We start from the raw sequence: 17,722 nt of genomic DNA on the forward strand, positions 1-17,722 counted from the left end.
CCAGGAGCCCATACAATCGAATGATTCGGAGTAGGTGCAACCGTGCAATGCCAATTATGCCATGTCATCATGCATCGCTTAAGTGAGTGGTATTGTTTCTTGGCCTCGAGGCCTGAGTCGCCTGACTCCGCCCGAGACGCTGAGCAATGCTAACTAAGCCCAACTTACTCTGAGCGCAAACCCGCAACCTGTGGGTTTTACCAATCCAGCAGATTCCAGCTAGGGCTAGCGTCTGGTGGCATAGCATAATTAGCATTCTGTCGAGACCAAGCCCATCATGCAAAAAGACTATGCTGTCCGGTGTCATTACAGTCCGTCATATTGTTACAAGTACCCGTTACTGTTGAGTAGTTCTAATTTGCAAGGTCCGACTGCAGCCAGCAGTGGCAAATGGCAATAGCCTCAGCCAATATGTTTCCCACCGGCGGCTGCGAAAGAGTCAAAGACACAAGATTAACGTATGAGGCAATGAGGCTTGCGGTCGTTGACACTTTTGACAGGGTCAGCGTCTGGGGCATTGCGCGAGATGTGATTTGGCGGATGCTGGGTGCAGAACAACGTGGCCGCCAGACGACGATCTCCATAACCTTAGCCCGCCAAGCCGCACTGACGAACAAACCCAAATGGACACCAAGCGCGAACCGTCGCCCTACCCTGCTTCGAACAAGGGCATTTAGCGCTGGATGATGCGCTTTCCAAAGCTTCTTCCCCAGATTTGTCGAGTTTCCATGAATGCCATCCTAGTCCATGTGGCGCGGAAGGGGAAAGACGTCAAGCGCGCAAGCTTAAGTGCCATGACGAGTAGCTTAGCACTGGGGCGGCTGACCACTACGGCTTGCTGAAGAGCCGTCTAAGCGTAACTTAAGCATACTCCAAACGAAAAGGCTACTGTATAAAGAGGGTCTGCTCGCTGCTCTGAATAGACTCAAGCAAGTCTCTCAAACATGAAGTCTACAACAGCAGCGACTACCCTCTCCTTGCTCCTTGGAGCTTCGGCTTTCCCCAACATGGCTGCCATGATGGAGTCTGGCGACCTCAGCGGCATCGCCAAGCGTGCTGAGGCCAATGCTGCTCTCATCGGCAGTGCCAACGCCAAGCGTGCCTACAAGGGTGACACGGGTGCTTACGCCTTCCAGGCCCCTGTTCAGGGCCGCGACTACCGTGGTCCTTGTCCCGGTCTCAACGCAATGGCCAACCACGGCTACATCCCTCGCAACGGTATCGCCACCTACGGCCAGCTTGTTCAGGGACAAAAGGACCTGTACAATGTGGCTGATGACCTTGCCAACCTCCTGTGCACAGTCGCTGTGCCACTCGACGGTGACATCTTGACCTTGCGTCTCTCCATTGGCGGTGCCGCCCCCGAGCTCAACACGCTCGGTGGTCTCCTTGGCAAGCCCACTGGTCTCAACACCCACAACACATTCGAGGGTGACACATCGTTGACTCGTAACGACTACTTCCTCGGTGGTGGTGACAACTACTCCTTCAACGGCACCTTGTTCGGCCAGATGGTTGACACCTGTAACGAGGTGTCTGGTGGTCTCTTTGACTTCAAGTGTATGGCTGCCTACCGCAAGAAGCGATACGACGCTTCCAAGGCCACAAACCCCAACTTCTACTTTGGCCCTCTTGCACTCCTTCTCTTTGGAGCTGCCTCGTTCCTTTACGAATTGATGCCTTCCGCAAACGGACAGCCTGATCTTTCAACGATGCAGGCTTTCTTCGGTGCTTCTCAGCGCGCTGACGGCACATGGTACTTCAACAACCAAGAGCGCATCCCTGCAGGTGGATGGACTCCTCGTACTACCACGTACGACGGCCAGAAGGTCGTGACACAGATTCTTGCCATGTACCTCGCCAACCCTGTTCTCTTTGGTGGAAATGCCGGAAGCGTCAACAACTTCCTTGGACTGAACATCCCTGGCTACTTCAGCGGCGGTCAGCTTCTCAATACCCCTGGTGGCGTGACATGCCTCTTGTACAACGTTCTCAGCGGCTTTGTTCCTACTGGCATCAACCAAGGTCTTCAATTGACTGGTGCTGCGTTGACCTTTGTCACCGGCAACATTCTCAAGCTTCCATCGGGTGGTGGTCTCGCCAACTGCTTGCCCGCCAGGCCGGCCACCTACACATCGCCTCCTGCTGAGCAGGCTTAAATTGAGCTCTGTAGCACTTGTAAAAAACATCATTCAATACCATTCCCTGTCTTGCAAATCATTGACTCTTGCCTATCAACCCATGTCTAGTCGATTATCCAGAAGCTACTTCAATGCAAACACCTTGAGCGCCTTAAACACTTCACGGTCGACTCCATGCATAGGCAGCACACAGTACACATGAATATCATCTGGTTGAACGAATTGTTCAACATCCACACCATGCTTCATCAAAACCTTGGCAAAAGCTTCATCTTCGTCAAAGAAGACTTCATCAGTGGCATACGTAATGAACGTCTTTGGGAACCCCTTAAAACTGTATCCCTCAGGCAGCGTATCATGCACAGGCGATAGGAGGGTCTGCCGGAGTTGCCTTCGGTGCCATGTATACTGAATGGCGCAAAACTCTAAACGCTCGGGTTTGAGAAAGTCTCGGCGTAAGCGCTGCTGGTTATACGTTGTCTGACTGACGCACAAGTCAACCCATGGCGAAACGAGGAATGCCTTGCCTGGGACCTGGAATCCTTCCTTTTGCAGGTACAGACAGAGTGTGACTGAGAGGCCACCACCAGCGCTATCGCCACACACAATAATGTCTTCAGCTTTGTAACCTTGATCGAGCAAGTAGAAGAAACCAGCAACAGCATCTTGCAACGCAGCGGGGAACGTCAGGTGGAGATGGCAAGCTTTGCGGAAATTGACGGAGAACACGGGAAGACCAGTCGCTTCGGACAATCTCAGGTCAAAGCCCAAACGGAGTGGATGACCCGCAACATAGGCACCGCCGACAAAATAGAGAAAGACTTTGCCACGCTTGGTGTTTGAATGTGGCGATGTCACTGAATTGGCCCAGCTCCAGAAGCCAGGGCAAGCTTCTGGCTGTACTGCATCGTGCACTGCATCATTGATGCAACGATCTGGTCGAGCCGGTATCATGACTAGCTCCCTGTGACCATCTTTCGATGCAATGACCTCGGATCGAGCTTTCAATGAGACACAATCCGGGATAGACACGGTGCAGTTTGGTGGAGCGCCAAGCAAATTGCGCAGCAAGAAGACTTGCATTGTATATTTGACGGTCCACTTGGGATTGCCGTAGACTCCCAAGCCAAGCAGAGAAGACGTCACGACGAGCGGAATCTGAGCCATGAACCACGGCAGCTTCATGAAGATGTAAAAAATACTTCGACGCGTCTGTCGTCTGGCTGGGACACCCCACCAGCGTCCGACCTCGGCCTCGGTTGGCCAGCTCGTCATTGCAAGCAGACACAGTCAGTTTGTAGCGTAGATCAATCAAGTCGAGTAAACGCATGGTCTGGAGAAGTCGGCCCCGCGCTTCGTCGTCACACGGTCTTCAGATGTCGACGACACTCCCTACCTTTTAGGAAGCACGAGTTTCAAGCTGTTGCTTGGATCTCTGCTGCTAGCTTGACGATATGCTCTTGCGTGATAAAGTGGTCGTTGTTTCCGGAGCTTCTTCCGGTATCGGTAAAGCTGTGGCAAAGGCGTGCCTGAAACACGGGGCTCAAGTCGTGGCTCACCACATTGGAGATGCACAATCATCTGGAGATATCAAAGAGCTGGAAGCGCTGGGAGCTACACTCGTCGCTGGAGATATTCGTATACGGGAAACAGCTCAAGCGATTGTCGAGATTGCCATTACTACATTTGGAAAGCTGGATGTCGTCGTTGCCAATGCTGGCATCTGGTGAGTATCATGCTTCCCGAAGCTTGAGCTGACGTGCTGAGCAAGTTTGAGACTTTTCTTGAAGTCAGCGACTCGCTGCTTGAATCTCACATGGATGTCAACTACTATGGAGTTTTCTACCTTGTCCAGGAGGCTGCAAGAGCTATGAAGCGCCTCGGCCAAGGTGGCAGCATCATTGGCATTTCCTCCATCTCTGCACTGGTTGGTGGTGGGCAACAATGCCACTACACACCAACGAAAGCAGCCGTCAAGAGCTTGATGCAGAGTTGTGCAATTGCGCTTGGGCCGCATGGTATTCGCTGCAACAGCATTCTGCCTGGCCAGATTGAGACACCGATGAGTGCAGCTGATTTGGCTGTACCCGAGAAACGAGCCAAAATGGTTGCACGTGTACCGCTCGGCCGATGTGAGTGCTCTCCTATCTCTGTTTTTATGTTCAGAACTAACAAGCAGTGGGGCAACCAGAAGACATTGCTGACCCTGTTGTGTTTCTTGCGAGTGACATGTCTGCATATGTCAATGGCGCTGAGCTGTTGGTGGACGGGGGTTTGTTTGTCAATTTGCAGTGATGGCTGTTTATCTATGCATGATGTAGTTCTTCCCAATTGTGCCTCGGCATGTCGCCCCATCTGATGTTGCGTCCTCGGAGTTTTGTGTGCCGGCAGTTGAGCAGCAGCAGCAGCACTGAGCACTGACTGTAGACTGTAATTGTAGTCAGTAGCAAGCACCTCCGCAAACTCACTCAACCTCACTCACTCACTCACTCACTCACTCATCCATCAGGAAGACAAGGGCCCCCATCCCATGCTCTCTCGCACCCTAGCAAGAGCAAGCACCATCTCGATCCGGCCATCCTCACTCACCCTCGCACAAACGAGAACAAACGCAACCATGCCTCCGGCCCCATACAAAGAGGACAATGCAAAAGGGCCCATGCTGTAAGTGAAGGCTCCCATTATTAGCACTAGCGCATGCTCATACGTTACAGTCGCTGGCAAGAATCATTGCCCAAGCTGCCCGTGCCCGATCTCGAGCAGACGGCCGCCCGCTACATCCAATCCCTCAAGCCCCTCTTGAAGCCCAATGAGCTGGAAAACTCCAAGCGGGCAGTCACCCAGTTCCTCAAGAAGGAAGGACCCGAGTTGCAGCAGAAGCTCATTGCTCGCTCGCAAGAGCCCGGACGTGCCAATTGGCTGTCGGAGTGGTGGGACTACAATGCCTACATGGCCTACCGTGATCCAGTCGTCTTCAATGTCTCCTACTTTTACTCCCACAAGGATGACAGGACTCGTAAGGAACAGGCGGCCCGAGCAGCTGCTTTATCGACCGGTGCTCTTGCATTCAGAAAGCAAGTCATCGAGGGCACCTTGGAGCCCGAATACATGAAAAAGTTGCCCATTTGCATGGACTCGTACAAGTACATGTTCAATGCATGCCGATTGCCACAACAGGAAGCAGACTATGTCAAGATGTACCCAACCTCAGGCGACTCGGAGTTCATCCTTGCGATGCGCAAGGGACGCTTCTTCAAAGTGCCACACACCAAGAACGGCAAGCAGCTCTCCACCGCTGATTTGCAGCAACAGTTCCAAAAAGTGCTCGATACAGCCACCTCGCCTGCCAATGTACCTATCGGCGCACTCACCTCTGAGAACCGCGACAAGTGGCTTGAAGCACGCGAAGTGCTCCTCAAGTCCAACAAGCAGCAGATTGAGGATATCGAAAAGTCCAGCTTTGTTGTGTGTTTGGATGAAGGCTCGCCCGTCACTTATGAAGACCGTGCACGCACCTACTGGCACGGCGACGGTCTCAACCGATACTTTGACAAGCCACTCCACTTCATCGTGAATGCAAATGGTACATCTGGCTTCTTGGGAGAGCACTCAATGATGGATGGCACACCTACTCATCGTCTCAATGACTTTATCTGCCATGTCCTCAAAAACAACCAAGTCGACCACGGTGCATCGACCGCTCAATCCTTGCCAGCGCCCGAGGAGATCACCTTCAAGCAACCAGAGCAAGTCGCGCCCGCTATTGAAGCCGCCAAGAAGCAATTTGCCGAGTTGCGCGACATGCACGACCTCAAAGTCCTCAGCTACCAAGGATTCGGCAAAGGTCTCATCAAGCGCTTCAAGTCTTCTCCCGATTCCTTTGTGCAGATGGTCATTCAGCTGGGTTACTACAAGATGTATGGAGAATCGAGGCCTACATACGAATCAGCAGCGACCCGTCGATTCCAGCACGGTCGCACAGAGACGTGTCGCTCCGTGAGCACTGAATCCGTTGCCTTTTGCGAAGCCATGACATCGAGCACCGCTACCGTCACTGAACAAATCGCTGCATTCCGAGCAGCCATCAAGTCGCATGGCGAGTACATCAATGCTGCGAGCGCTGGTCTCGGTGTGGACCGTCACTTGTTTGGTTTGAAGCAGTTGCTGCCCAAGGGCGCTGAATTGCCGGCACTCTACAAGGATCCGGCTTATGCCAATTCATGCAAGTGGTATATTTCTTCCTCGCAGCTCTCGTCAGAGCACTTCAATGGTTACGGCTGGGGAGAAGTCGTCCCAGAGGGCTTCGGTATTGCCTACATGATCAATGAGAATGATCTCAACTTCAACATTGTCTCGAGGCATTTGGGATGTGACAAGATGGCATACTACCTGAGGGAAGCGGCGGATGAGATGAAGGCGGTGCTGGAGACGGAGCTCGCTGCACCAAAAGCAAAGTTGTAAGGGCGCTTGTCTATACGTTGTAGGCAGGAGGAGTCCGTAGATACAAGCATTCTGTCTGACTGATTTGTACATGAGCCAGGGTGCCTGCTCCCGCCGATAATCCTTAGTAATTTAGTACAGAATTTGAATACCATCACGCAGTCCTCGAGCCGGATAGTCTGGAACCATTAGGCACTTCAAAGAAAGAAGCATGTTTAAACCCACAAGAAAGTCTCTATACGGAAAGCCTACAAAGGCAACTCAAAAGAGACACCGACATCGATTTCACGCGCCTGCTTGACAATCTTGGACAAGTTGCAGACTTTTTGTGCCGCTGCATCGAGTTCATCCTCTGGGAAGAGCTTCATGCCTGACTCTTGCACAAGTTTTTGCGCCTCTTCTTGCTTTGTACCTTGCAGCCGCACAACAATAGGAATGGAGAGGTTCATGTCCTTGACGACAGAAATGAGACCTTGTGCAATATGGTCGCAACGCACGATTCCACCAAAGATGTTGACAAAGATGGCAGTGACCTTGGGGTCCTTTGTAATGAGGCCAAAGGCTTGCGCAATGGCCTGTGCATTAGCAGATCCACCGACATCGAGGAAGTTGGCAGGCTCACCGCCGTTCAACTTGATGATATCCATTGTAGCCATGGCCAGACCCGCACCATTCACAAGACAGCCAATGGAGCCGTCGAGCTTGATGAAGTTGAGGCCAACCTCTGCTGCAATCACCTCATCGGGATCCTCCTGCGTCTTGTCACGCAAGTTGAAAATCTCCTGCTGCCTAAAGTCGGCATTGTCGTCAAAGCCAAACTTGGCATCCATGCACATGACTTCATGATCCTGTGTTTCTGCGAGCGGGTTGATTTCAATTTGAGTGGCATCCTTCTCAATGAAGATCTTGTAGAGCGTCTTGAAGGTCTTTTCAGCATCTGCGCGGCAGTTCTCAGGGAAGCCCATGCGTACGGCAAGGTCCTTGGCCATGTCGTCCGTCAAGCCAACCTTAATGTCCACGGGCATCGTGACAATAGCATCTGGGTTCTCCTTGGCGACATCCTCAATGTTCATACCACCTTCGCTCGAGCCAATAATCATCGGTCCCTGCGTCTTGCGGTCCATGGTCATGGCGAGGTAGTACTCCTTGCGAAGGTACTTGCGCTCAACAATGTACACGGAGTTGCAAATCTTACCAGCAGCACCCGTCTGCTTCGTGATGAGCTTGGCGCCAATCATCTGCTCAGCAAACATGGCTGCTTCCCGGGGTGAATTGACAATCTTCACACCGCCCTTCAGACCATTGTCAAAGTGCCCTTTACCACGTCCACCTGCAAGCACTTGAGCTTTAATCACCAAGTCCTCCGAGCCAATTTCTTCAGCGACTTTTTGTGCTTCAGCGGCACTGTAGGCCACCTTGCCGGCGGGAATGGGGAGGCCATATTCTACTGGTCAGCATAAACGATTCTCTCGTCACTGAAAGCATACGTCGAATGAGATCCGCAGATTGAAATTCGTGGATAGAGAGGTTTCGCTTTTGAAGCTGCCCAGCGCGCTGCCGTGGTCAGTATGAAGCCAGCAATTGGAAGGCTGCTCACGAGAACGGGCTGAGAGAGCCTTGAGGCGGACCTGAGTGCAGCAAACATATCAGAGCTAGATCTATGCGTGCAATAGGGGGAAGGAGTCGTTGAAGCTTTGTGTGCCGGCTGTTTTGCATCCCACGTCGCTCTCTGCGCAAGTTTCGGGCAGCGTCGGACAATTCTCCCGTCAACTATGTGGAATAAGACTACAGATGATGCTACAGAAAGAGGCTAGGTGCTCTAGTCATCATGCTCCTCAACCTGGCCGAGCTCATCCACATAGCACACGGCGCCGTAAAGGAAGGGCCCATACACCACAAATATAAAGGCAATGGCCAGCGCTGCCAAGATCCCTGCAACACCCTTGCGCCGGGTGCCTTGTCTGATGATATCCTTGACCGGCTGCCAGTACTCCAGTGCTCCATACTCGTACCATATCTCGCAGCGACGAAAGCTGAGTGCGGCAGCAACGGGTATTGATAGTCCCAATAGTACCGTTGTAACAGTCAGCATCGGCGGAACACGATGCGTATAGGCAACCGTCGCCGTCCATAGAGACACCCAATAGATCAAGATGAAGAAGGTCGACATGGCCAACATCTCAATGAAGTCCTTCCATGCCTGGGGCTCCTGTTTCTTCTGCTTCTTGCCAGACTTACGGGCCGGGGCCGGCGCACCATAGTTGTGCCGTGAGTACTGGTGATTGAGCTGTTGGTACCTGCTCGCCATCCTGTATGCTAGTTTGGCTCTTCAGCCTGCTGCCTCGCCCTTGACCAGTTACTTTGTTGACTCCTTCGAGACCTTGGGCGTGTCTGGGGATGAGCAGCGACGACGACATCCCAACCAACAGTCACAAACACACGCTGCCACAGAGCCCATGTCCTGCTAGATGGAATCCACCATCCACATCCCAGCACTCAGTCTGGCAACAGGAGAAGCAAGCTCAAGCTCCCACTTCATTAGACTGGCCGGCTCTCAGACTCTCTGCTTCCTCGAGCTGCAAGGTGCTATACAGAAGCTTGACCCAGCGGAAACAAGGCTAGGTAAGCTTGTCGAGGAGCCAGATGGCAGAATATTCCTCTATGTCGGTTATCAAAAGATGGAGGGCAAGCTTATCAAGCTCAAAAAGCCCTTTGCCGTGCTGAAACGGCCAACATCTGCCGCGCCATCAGCATCAGACAACGACGCGGTCATGTCGAGCCAAATCATGTCGTCCCAGGTACAGAAAGAGACTAGCGAATCCTTCAACCTGGAACTCGTTGATATTGTCACAAAGAAGATCTACTTTGGACAACGGCCAGAACCACTCGGGACACTGGAAAACACATAGACAAATACTTCATATGCCATCTACGTCGCCTTGCTACCGAAATCCACTCACAAACATGCTCTCTTGCTGCTTCGTAAGCAAAAGAAGCCTGCTAATCACCGGCACCAGCATAGCCCGTCTCTCCTTATGCTCCAAAAACTGAAAGAGCACATTCTTGATGTACTCACGGTCCACCTCGGCCTTCTCCTTGGGTCGATCAGACAATTGTACACTGTGCAACGACGGACTGCGCATTGGTGAGCCAGGCGACATGGGTGGCATAGAAAATGAGTGGTCGCGACTGTTGTTGCCACGCCGAGCAAGAGGCGACATGGCATCTGCCCAATCGCCACGCTCGCGGTTCAATCGACCAACCAAGTCCTCTTTCGCTTGAAGTTGCGACTGCAACGCTTCCAGACGTGTTTGCATTTCCTTGCCTTGCCGTTGGTAGGTTTGTCGCTCAGCCTCTAGTAGTGATAATTGTCGTTCTGATTCTTGCACAGCAGTCGACAGCGACTTGCTTGTCCGCTTCAGCTCTTGGAGGTCTGTTTCACGTTCCTGTGCGAGTTGCTCTGCTGCCTGTTTGTTGCGCTCCAGTGTAGCAACTTGTGCCACCAAATCGTCCTTCTCAGTCAAGGCTCGTCGCCGTGTCCGCTCAGCGTCAGCCAATTGCTCTTTGAGCGCTTCTACTTCCCGTGTCCGCTTCTTTCCCAGGAACGCAGCTTCATCTTCTGCCTTGTCACGTTCAGCACTTGTCTTCTCCATTCGCTCACGCATCTCACGAAGCCGAGACGCCTGGGAAGCTTCCATTTCCGACAAGAGTCGCCGCATTGTTGAGGCTTCTCGTGCTCGCTCGCCTAGGGCCCGTTGCGATTCGGCAAGTTCCTCTTCACACGCCTCGAGTCTCTCAGTCGCTTCTCTCATGCGATGCTGCATATCCGCCGTTTGCTCACGCAAAGAACTCGCTTGCTGGCCTGCATCTTCGAAGAGCTGCTCGCGCTGTGCTAGGGCCTCTTGCGCTGCATCCCGCTCCTGTGCCATCTTGTTGCGCAAGGCTTGCATCTCTTGCACTTTTGTGTTGCCTTGTGCCAATTCCTGTCGTGCCTGAGTCGCTTGCTTGACTGCATCGTCGCGCGCACTGGCCATGGCATCTCGAAGTCCGGAAACTTTGACGAGCTCTGCTTTCAGTGTAACACCACGCGCCTCCTCCGCTTTCCGACGTGCTTCTTCTTCCTTGAATGCAGTCTGGATGACTTTGAGCTCACGCTCACGACTGCTGAGCGACGTTTTCAGCGAAGCAATCTCATCCTTGCGATCCCGTTCGCCTCGTTCCAAGACTTTAACGCGAGTCTCTGCGACTTTGATGCGCGCTTCCAGGGCTTGCTTATCAGTAGCGAAGGAAGCGAGCTGTTGTTTGACATCTGTCAATTCGGCAGCACGCTTACTCGCCAGCTCTTTTGAGCTTGTCAGCTCTTTGAATCGCTCCGACGACAACCTCTCGGCCATTGCTAGCTCTTTGGCAGATCGTGTAAGCTCGGCGTTCAAATTGACAATGGTGACCTCTTGCTCCGTCACTTGTTTTGTAAGAGCGTCCACCTGAGCGCTATCCTGAGCAGTAGCCACTTTACTCTTGAGTGCCTTCACTTCATCACGAGCTTCCACAAGCTCGCTGCCAACACTTGCTACCATTTCGCGAAGACCTGCAATTTCTTCCTTTTCATCACGCTGCTGCTTGAGGCGTCGTTCGTAGGTAGCCTTTTCAGCCGTGTAAGCGTCTGCTTCAGCTTGCAAGCGATCGAGCTGGACCTGCAGCGCATCGCGAGCCTCTCTGAGTTGTGTCGCTGATTCATTTGTAGTAGCAGCAGGCTGTGGCGGCGGATGTGAGATGGTCTCGGTGACTTTAGTGTTGTCATCAGCAGCGCCAGCACCGCCCTTCTTCTTGTTGCGACGCTTCTTTTGACTCTTGCTGAGTGGACCATCCTGTAAGGGTGTCTCTGCTTCAGGTTCATCCACTGTAGACGGTGCGGGCGTTGCGGATGCTTGCGTTGTAGATGCTTGTTGACGCAACGCTTGTGCAAGGGCTACCTTGAGCTCGACAACTTGCTTGCGTGTCGCTGTTAATTCTTCAGTCACTGCTGAAACGGCTTCTTCGCGTTCCTGGGCGGCACGGGCTTGAGCTGCTTCGAGCATATCAATGCGGGCCTTGAGCTTAGCTTCTGCTTCCTTCTCTTGCCCAAGTTGCGTCTCCAATTCCGAAACTCGATTGTCCGACACCATATCATTGACAGACGTCTTGCCAGATTCCTCAAGCACCTTGCAACGCTCCTCTGCCGTACTCTGTGCCTTCTTTGCCTCTTGCAATTCCGCAGAAACGCGACGCAGCTCTTCCATAGACATCTCTGTCTTCAATGCAAAGTTGCCAGCCCATTGCTGAAAGGCCTCTACATCAGCAACCGTTGTTGCAGGCGTCAAGTCTCTCAAAACTTGCTCGAATTGAATGGTTTGTTGCTGTTGCTGCTGCAAAGCGCGATACGCCGTCAAAAGCTCTGGATACTTCTCCTCGTATTTGTCTAGCTTGCGTAGCTTCTTACGCAAGTCTGCGGGTGCTGCGGGAGCACGCGATGCATCATCTACACTGGTGCGCGCCGAGCCGGTCGTTGCAGCAGGTGTATCCGCCTTGGCCGGGGCTGTCTCTTCTTCCTCTGCCTCAGAATCAGCATCGAGATTCTCCTCAAACGATCCATCCTCCTTCTTATTGTCTGATGCTGTATTCTTTGCAGGAGCAGCTACCGTAGCGGGTGAAGGCCTATCTGTAGATGTGCTATTTCGCGGAGACTGGTTGCGTCGCGCGGCATCCACACCTGCCTGTGCGAGTCCAGCATTGAAGGAGTCCTTGAACTTGCTAAACATCGCCAGGCCACCCTTACTTGTGTACGATCCGTCGACCTGGCCGCCCTTGCGCCGTCCCAGGCGGCAGGAGTATGTTGGTTTGCTGTCTGCTGTCTGCGTGGGATCAAAAAGTCAGGAACAGAAACAGGAGACAGCCAGAGAACCAGACTACAGCTTGACCTTGATCTTGAACTTGCTTGGAAGGCTCTTGTCTGCTACCTTCTTTGCTCTTAAACACACTTCCACTAGAGACTCATGTCTCAGTCTCGTTCTCAAGAAGAAGCTGCCCGATTACAAACTCAAATCGGTGTTTCTATCAATCTCGCGCGCCAGGTTGTCGCTTCCTGGCTTCCACCTCATGCAGAGACAGATGCACCTGAAGAACCGATACGTCTCAAACCACGACCTGCTGTACGAGCCGGTCTGGGTCATTTGCCCAGTAAAACCGACGACGATGGTCAATCTGCCACGCTATCACTTGAAGAACTCAAGTTGAAACGGCGACTGGCACAGCAGACGAAAGCCCGTCAAGCTGCACAGCATGAGAAAGAAAGCAAGATTACCAAGAAGCATGCTCGAGCGACTCAAGATTCCGAGGATGAACTGGACATGCGCAAGGGCAAGGGCTCTTCCGCCTCCTCGAAAAGCCAGAGCAGTTACGATGCATTCACCAAGAAGAAGCATAAACGGCACTAACGGTATAAGTCTATGTAAGAATACAAACACTGGGTCAACGCCGATTGAATCGGCTTCTCTAGCAGTGATGCTCGGATTTGCGCCAAGAAAGAACAACATCGTCCTCTGGGAAGATGGTGGCGAAAATCTTGATGTTCTCGCTCACCTCTGTCTTGTGGTGAGTGAGGTCAAACTTGAGACAAGCAAGACCCGCAGCAAGGGCCAAGTGCTCCATGGCATATGCTTGACCAAGACAGTGGTGAGGACCAACACCAAACACGAGCCAGTTTTGTGGGGATGCATTCGCAGTACCAGAAATCCATCGCTCAGGCACCCAGGCATGAGGATCAGGGAAGGCCTGTTCATCGTGCAAGGCATGCCAGAATGTGGGAATCACCATGGCACCCTTGGGAACTTTGTACTCTGGCGTGACATTCCAGTCCTTCTTTGCTTGGTACGGGACCATGAGTACAGGTGGTCGCAAACGCAACGTCTCGCGCACAGCCGCCTTGGTCAGTGTCATTTGGTCGTACATCTCCATATCCACTGCCTTGCTTGGGTCGCCGCCACGCACATCGAGCTGCTCCTGACGAATTCTGCCGTAAATGTCTGGGTTGTCGGCAAGCAAGTGGAAGAGCCACGACATGGCAGAAGAAGTGGCATCCTGCGAGGCAAACAAAAAGGACAGCATGGTCTGAGCAATCTCATTGTCGGAAAAGTCACGAATGAGCACAGACGCTGGCATATCAGCCTTGTCGCCACCGGACTTGGCAAACTTTTGTGCCTCAATCATACTGACAATCCACTGATCCACCATGCATGTCGGCTTCTCACCGGCCAGCATTGCTTTACGTGAAGAGGCGGAAGCTTCTTCAAAGGCAGCAATGACCGTCTTTCGAGCACGGATACCGTACCAGACCTTGGTGTAAGGCAAAGCCAAGGGAAAGTTGACGAGTTCCATAGCAGCAGTGATGTACCAGTAATCCTCGGAGATTTGCTTGATCTGCGAATCTTTGATCCAGTAGCCAAAGAAGGTCCTGCAGGAGACGGCCACATTCAGGTCGCGGAAGTGAGGCATGAAAGCCACAGGCTCCATCTCTGAGAGTTTGAGAAATTCGGCAAAGTATCGCTCGTACACGGCCATCTGCTCAGGGATGTAGAGAGCCAGTGACTTGCGCGTGAAGAGCGTGTTCAGACCCTTGCGGTACTCGACGTGCGGCTTACCATCAAGGAAGACCCAGTTGGTCTTCATCAGGATCTTCTTGGCAGCATCCACCACGCAGGGCTGGACATACATGGGCGAGTTAAGAATCTTGCGGGAAAGGTCTTTTGTTGATGCAATCACCACAAACCTAGGTTGTTAGTATGCCGAGATATCTTGGGGACGTACTTGTGAAACACAGAGACACAGGAGAGTGCGCCAGACTCCCATTTGCTAAAGTACCCCTCGAAAGTCGGGTGCATCGAGTCCAAAAACGCGCCCATGATTGGGATGGTGAAGGCCGGGCCGGCAATGCCCTGCTTCCGGTTACGATAGCGGACTTGCTCAGCGACGAGAATGACAGCAACGGCACTCAAAATGAGTGTCCAACCGTTGATGCCGTCGAGGAGGCGGGAGACAATGCCTCCTGAGGGGGACACGGGGGGAAAGGAGCCGGTGACGTTGGCGGACATGTGTGAAAATTGAAAGAATGGTGCTGAAGGAGAATGAGGGTGCCCAGGATCAGACTCTACCCGAGGCGATGAGAAGAAGACAGAGGCCCGCGGGTGTATACAAGATGAGAGCGTCTTGTGTCTTGATCGCTTCCTGATTTGATTTTTTGTTTTTCGCGGGTCGTACGACGGGAGAGGCACGTGCTTCCAGGGGCAGGGGATGAGTCAGCGGAATTAATAGTAGAGACAACTGAATACAATCAGATACAACTCAGTGCAAGAGAAGAGCAGGCCTGGGCTAGGGACACAGAAACATGCAGTCTATACCTTGTACACGACACCACCAGACGCAAATATCTTGTTGAGGGCAGTCATCTTCTCCAGGGCAACCGCCATTTCACCAGCACTAAACAAGTCCGAGGCCGGCAGCGTCTTGTTCATCTCCGGCAGCAGATCTTCTGTTGTGCATGTGTCGTCCGCAAACACCGGAGTGCTGATGAGCTGTGCAAGGCGATTTTCGAATTGCTTGTACCGCGCATCGCTAAGCACGGGTCCGCTGGAAGGCGCCGCAGCCTCTTCTTCCTCCTCGTCCTCCTCGTCAGCGGCCGCAGTGGCAGGTCCATCCATCTCATCATCAGAAGCAGCGTCTGCAACAGGAGCAGAGGACGCCGCAGCAGCTCTTGCACGTCTTGTGCTTCGTTGACTTTGTGGTGCGACTTCCTCCTCTTCTTCCTCATCATCCTCCGAGTCATCCTCGTCCATCGCTTCGCCACCCTCTGGTGTCGTTCGTCGACGTTTCCGCCGGTCTACTTGCACGACCTCCTTAAACAAAGCAAACCTCAAGATTTCCTCTGCAGCCTCAGCATCGCGCGGATCCACACGATTCGACAATCTCGCTTTGGCATGCGCCGTTGCAAGTCGAATGAGCGTCTCGAGCGTACGTGCAGTCATTGGGGCTGTTTTGCGTTGATTCGCGCCCAATTCGTCGTTTCGCAAGTTACCATACGTCAAGACAATGTGGTCGGCTGCTCCCTTGGACAGGACAGGTCGAATACGCGTTTTTGCATATTGGATGTACTTCTTGACAAAAGCCATGGACAACACCTCTTTTTGCTTTGAGCGACGATTCGTATAAGTTACACCAGCGTGCAGCATCTGATTGTACTTTTCAAAGACGGGTGAGGCCTGTTCAGCCTCTGTGGAAGTATCTGTGCCTCCAACGCCAAGCAATTGGCCGCCATCTTCACGCACGGGTTGGCCTTCTTCCATGTCAGGAGCCAGGTAGCGATGCATGCGCAAGACGTGCTCCGAGATGCGACGATCTTGTGCATCGTCGATATCATCGGTAACAACAAACAACAAGTCGAACCGCGAAAGAAGCGAATCCGGCAATGCAATATTGCGGTGAGGGTCTTTGTGCGCATCATATTGTCCATAGACGGGATTGGCAGCAGCAATGACTGAGCATCGCGCATTCAAACTAGTGTGAATTCCAGCCTTGGCAATGGTCACTGTCTGTTGCTCCATCACTTCGTGAATGGCGACTCGATCGACATCAGACATTTTGTCAAACTCGTCGATGCACACAACGCCACGATCAGCGAGCACCATGGCACCGGCTTCCAATCGACGTTCGCCAGTCTCCTTGTCGGTTGTGACAGCTGCAGTCAAACCCACACCAGACGAACCCCTGCCAGTAGTGGCAATGGCCAGTGGTGCTGTATTGAGGACGAATCGCAGCATCTGAGATTTCGCAGTCGAGGGGTCACCCACCATGAGAATATTGATGTCACCACGGATATGGGTACCGTTGTCGAGGTTCTTTTCCATACCTCCGAGCAACATGAGCAGAATAGCCTTCTTGATGTAGTCATGACCGTAAATACTGGGTGCCAAGGACTGAGAGACAAGCTCAAAGATGTTCTTCTTCTTTGCAATCTTGTTGATGTTGCGGATATCAAGATCAAACATCTGTTGCTGTGCAATACCACCTCCTGACTTGCTCGAGAGGAGGACAACATGATTGCCAAGTAGGAGCGTCGTGAATGTCCCAGCAACAGAGCCGTTGCCTCCTCCCAAAGATCGATAGGCACCCACCAGCTGGATACGGTCTCCAGGCTTGCATCGATCAACCAAGTCATCATCCATGATCACGTCGATACTTCTAGGCAGCTGACCAGCTGGTGCACGTTCAGGCATCTCTTGAATGCTGATGGTCTGATGATCACGGTAAGTAGAGTAACCGTATTCGGTCGTGAGTTTGTTGCCGTCACGGTCTTCTGTCGGATAGACACTCGGTCCTGCAATGCCATCGCCCATAGTCGCATCTCGATATTCGCGTGATAGGAACTCTTTTGTGGCTTCGCAGTAATGGACAGACTTGACCACCTTGGGCCGCACAAGGGAGCATCGCGTGACGATACCTTCCATCGATATGAGGCGGCCAAGATGCATGGCACGCAATGTCCTGGGGTTGACGTGGTTTTCCCCAAAGGAGCCAGCAAAGGCAACGTAAAAAGGTTGGTCGTCTACTTTGTGGCGTGTCGGGTCGCGCAAAGTCAGGACAACGTTCTTGAGAGCCTTGTCAAAGGCTGGGAGGTATTCAGCAGGGCTCATGAGGATTCTGCAGTTAGCTTACTGGCTTGTGTCCTTCCTCAGAGCATACCCTCGCGCGAGTTCCCGATTATAGTCGCGAATCTCATCCAGGTTGACGACGAGCCTTCGTGATTGTGTATTGAGCATGCGCAAAATGGCATCGCGGTAGTTGACCTGGTCTGCGCTGTATGTGCTTGTTGCAGTATGGTCGAGGTACTCCTCGAAAGTACGCACACGCGTCAGAAACACCTCATCTGCATGTCAGCGATGCTTCCATTGTCAGCTGAGCATACCCTGGAAGACTGGGAGGTCGTTCATGGCTGGTGCCTTTGCAATTGGGTATGCAGAGTGCGTTGGCCGTTGCACAAGTCGCGTCTGTCGCTTGTCTGCAGTCAAATTCAAATTCACTTTTCGCGACTCCAAATTCGCGACTTTGATGAG

The 17,722-nt window shown here is 52.7% G+C and overlaps 10 protein-coding genes across 10 annotated transcripts; 4 read left to right on the top strand and 6 right to left on the bottom strand.

The window, feature by feature from the left end:
* Positions 1-1,019: 1,019 nt before the first annotated feature.
* BCR37DRAFT_352759 (Chloroperoxidase) lies at positions 1,020-2,159 on the top strand (the record flags this gene model as incomplete). The annotated part of the gene is made up of 1 exon (XM_040868153.1): positions 1,020-2,159. One exon carries the CDS (start codon positions 1,020-1,022, stop codon positions 2,157-2,159), a length of 1,140 nt encoding a protein of 379 aa, XP_040721950.1.
* A 105-nt stretch (positions 2,160-2,264) lies between these two features.
* Positions 2,265-3,224, bottom strand: BCR37DRAFT_389939 (Alpha/Beta hydrolase protein; the record flags this gene model as incomplete). Its single annotated transcript, XM_040870787.1, has 1 exon — positions 2,265-3,224. One exon carries the CDS (start codon positions 3,222-3,224, stop codon positions 2,265-2,267), a length of 960 nt encoding a protein of 319 aa, XP_040721951.1.
* A 343-nt stretch (positions 3,225-3,567) lies between these two features.
* Positions 3,568-4,667, top strand: BCR37DRAFT_224952 (short-chain dehydrogenase/reductase SDR). The gene is made up of 3 exons (XM_040866474.1): positions 3,568-3,867; positions 3,909-4,273; positions 4,321-4,667. Exons 1-3 carry the CDS (start codon positions 3,596-3,598, stop codon positions 4,434-4,436), a joined length of 753 nt encoding a protein of 250 aa, XP_040721952.1. The 5' UTR covers positions 3,568-3,595; the 3' UTR covers positions 4,437-4,667.
* Positions 4,368-6,716, top strand: BCR37DRAFT_225045 (carnitine acetyl transferase). The gene is made up of 2 exons (XM_040866476.1): positions 4,368-4,805; positions 4,856-6,716. Exons 1-2 carry the CDS (start codon positions 4,672-4,674, stop codon positions 6,600-6,602), a joined length of 1,881 nt encoding a protein of 626 aa, XP_040721953.1. The 5' UTR covers positions 4,368-4,671; the 3' UTR covers positions 6,603-6,716.
* On the bottom strand, positions 6,595-8,261 carry BCR37DRAFT_384552 (uncharacterized protein). The gene is made up of 3 exons (XM_040870260.1): positions 8,179-8,261; positions 8,069-8,135; positions 6,595-8,025 (listed from the first exon to the last, which is right to left on the bottom strand). Exons 1-3 carry the CDS (start codon positions 8,224-8,226, stop codon positions 6,830-6,832), a joined length of 1,311 nt encoding a protein of 436 aa, XP_040721954.1. The 5' UTR covers positions 8,227-8,261; the 3' UTR covers positions 6,595-6,829.
* A 139-nt stretch (positions 8,262-8,400) lies between these two features.
* On the bottom strand, positions 8,401-8,889 carry BCR37DRAFT_395842 (uncharacterized protein; the record flags this gene model as incomplete). The annotated part of the gene is made up of 1 exon (XM_040871674.1): positions 8,401-8,889. The coding sequence occupies one exon, from the start codon at positions 8,887-8,889 to the stop codon at positions 8,401-8,403; it is 489 nt and encodes a 162-aa protein (XP_040721955.1).
* Positions 8,890-9,049: 160 nt separating this feature from the next.
* Positions 9,050-9,490, top strand: BCR37DRAFT_395843 (Ctf8-domain-containing protein; the record flags this gene model as incomplete). The annotated part of the gene is made up of 1 exon (XM_040871675.1): positions 9,050-9,490. The coding sequence occupies one exon, from the start codon at positions 9,050-9,052 to the stop codon at positions 9,488-9,490; it is 441 nt and encodes a 146-aa protein (XP_040721956.1).
* Positions 9,491-9,523: 33 nt separating this feature from the next.
* Positions 9,524-12,379, bottom strand: BCR37DRAFT_395844 (uncharacterized protein; the record flags this gene model as incomplete). The annotated part of the gene is made up of 1 exon (XM_040871676.1): positions 9,524-12,379. The coding sequence occupies one exon, from the start codon at positions 12,377-12,379 to the stop codon at positions 9,524-9,526; it is 2,856 nt and encodes a 951-aa protein (XP_040721957.1).
* Positions 12,380-13,035: 656 nt separating this feature from the next.
* BCR37DRAFT_384557 (cytochrome P450) lies at positions 13,036-14,831 on the bottom strand. The gene is made up of 2 exons (XM_040870261.1): positions 14,424-14,831; positions 13,036-14,385 (listed from the first exon to the last, which is right to left on the bottom strand). Exons 1-2 carry the CDS (start codon positions 14,705-14,707, stop codon positions 13,113-13,115), a joined length of 1,557 nt encoding a protein of 518 aa, XP_040721958.1. The 5' UTR covers positions 14,708-14,831; the 3' UTR covers positions 13,036-13,112.
* Positions 14,832-14,901: 70 nt separating this feature from the next.
* On the bottom strand, positions 14,902-17,714 carry BCR37DRAFT_224892 (MCM2/3/5 family-domain-containing protein). Its single transcript, XM_040866472.1, has 3 exons — positions 17,575-17,714; positions 17,352-17,535; positions 14,902-17,309 (listed from the first exon to the last, which is right to left on the bottom strand). The coding sequence occupies exons 1-3, from the start codon at positions 17,597-17,599 to the stop codon at positions 15,008-15,010; spliced, it is 2,511 nt and encodes an 836-aa protein (XP_040721959.1). The 5' UTR covers positions 17,600-17,714; the 3' UTR covers positions 14,902-15,007.
* Between the last annotated feature and the right edge of the window lie 8 nt (positions 17,715-17,722).

Source organism: Protomyces lactucae-debilis, assembly GCF_002105105.1.
Source record: "Protomyces lactucae-debilis strain 12-1054 chromosome Unknown BCR37scaffold_31, whole genome shotgun sequence".
Taxonomy (NCBI): domain Eukaryota; kingdom Fungi; phylum Ascomycota; class Taphrinomycetes; order Taphrinales; family Protomycetaceae; genus Protomyces; species Protomyces lactucae-debilis.

What these genes read in the sequence shown, in the direction of transcription:
- BCR37DRAFT_224952 (XM_040866474.1), top strand. Translation starts at nt 3,596, where the DNA reads ATGCTCTTGCGTGATAAAGTGGTCGTTGTTTCCGGAGCTTCTTCCGGT. An exon ending in GTTGCCAATGCTGGCATCTG is followed by an intron (nt 3,868 to 3,908) that starts GTGAGTATCATG and finishes TGACGTGCTGAG; the next exon opens with CAAGTTTGAGACTTTTCTTG. An exon ending in ACGTGTACCGCTCGGCCGAT is followed by an intron (nt 4,274 to 4,320) that starts GTGAGTGCTCTC and finishes ACTAACAAGCAG; the next exon opens with TGGGGCAACCAGAAGACATT.
- BCR37DRAFT_225045 (XM_040866476.1), top strand. Translation starts at nt 4,672, where the DNA reads ATGCTCTCTCGCACCCTAGCAAGAGCAAGCACCATCTCGATCCGGCCA. An exon ending in AATGCAAAAGGGCCCATGCT is followed by an intron (nt 4,806 to 4,855) that starts GTAAGTGAAGGC and finishes CATACGTTACAG; the next exon opens with TCGCTGGCAAGAATCATTGC.
- BCR37DRAFT_384552 (XM_040870260.1), bottom strand. Translation starts at nt 8,226, where the DNA reads ATGTTTGCTGCACTCAGGTCCGCCTCAAGGCTCTCTCAGCCCGTTCTC. An exon ending in GGCTCTCTCAGCCCGTTCTC is followed by an intron (nt 8,136 to 8,178) that starts GTGAGCAGCCTT and finishes TGACCACGGCAG; the next exon opens with CGCGCTGGGCAGCTTCAAAA. An exon ending in ATCTGCGGATCTCATTCGAC is followed by an intron (nt 8,026 to 8,068) that starts GTATGCTTTCAG and finishes GCTGACCAGTAG; the next exon opens with AATATGGCCTCCCCATTCCC.
- BCR37DRAFT_384557 (XM_040870261.1), bottom strand. Translation starts at nt 14,707, where the DNA reads ATGTCCGCCAACGTCACCGGCTCCTTTCCCCCCGTGTCCCCCTCAGGA. An exon ending in TGTGTCTCTGTGTTTCACAA is followed by an intron (nt 14,386 to 14,423) that starts GTACGTCCCCAA and finishes CTAACAACCTAG; the next exon opens with GTTTGTGGTGATTGCATCAA.
- BCR37DRAFT_224892 (XM_040866472.1), bottom strand. Translation starts at nt 17,599, where the DNA reads ATGAACGACCTCCCAGTCTTCCAGG. An exon ending in CGACCTCCCAGTCTTCCAGG is followed by an intron (nt 17,536 to 17,574) that starts GTATGCTCAGCT and finishes GCTGACATGCAG; the next exon opens with ATGAGGTGTTTCTGACGCGT. An exon ending in AATCGGGAACTCGCGCGAGG is followed by an intron (nt 17,310 to 17,351) that starts GTATGCTCTGAG and finishes AGCTAACTGCAG; the next exon opens with AATCCTCATGAGCCCTGCTG.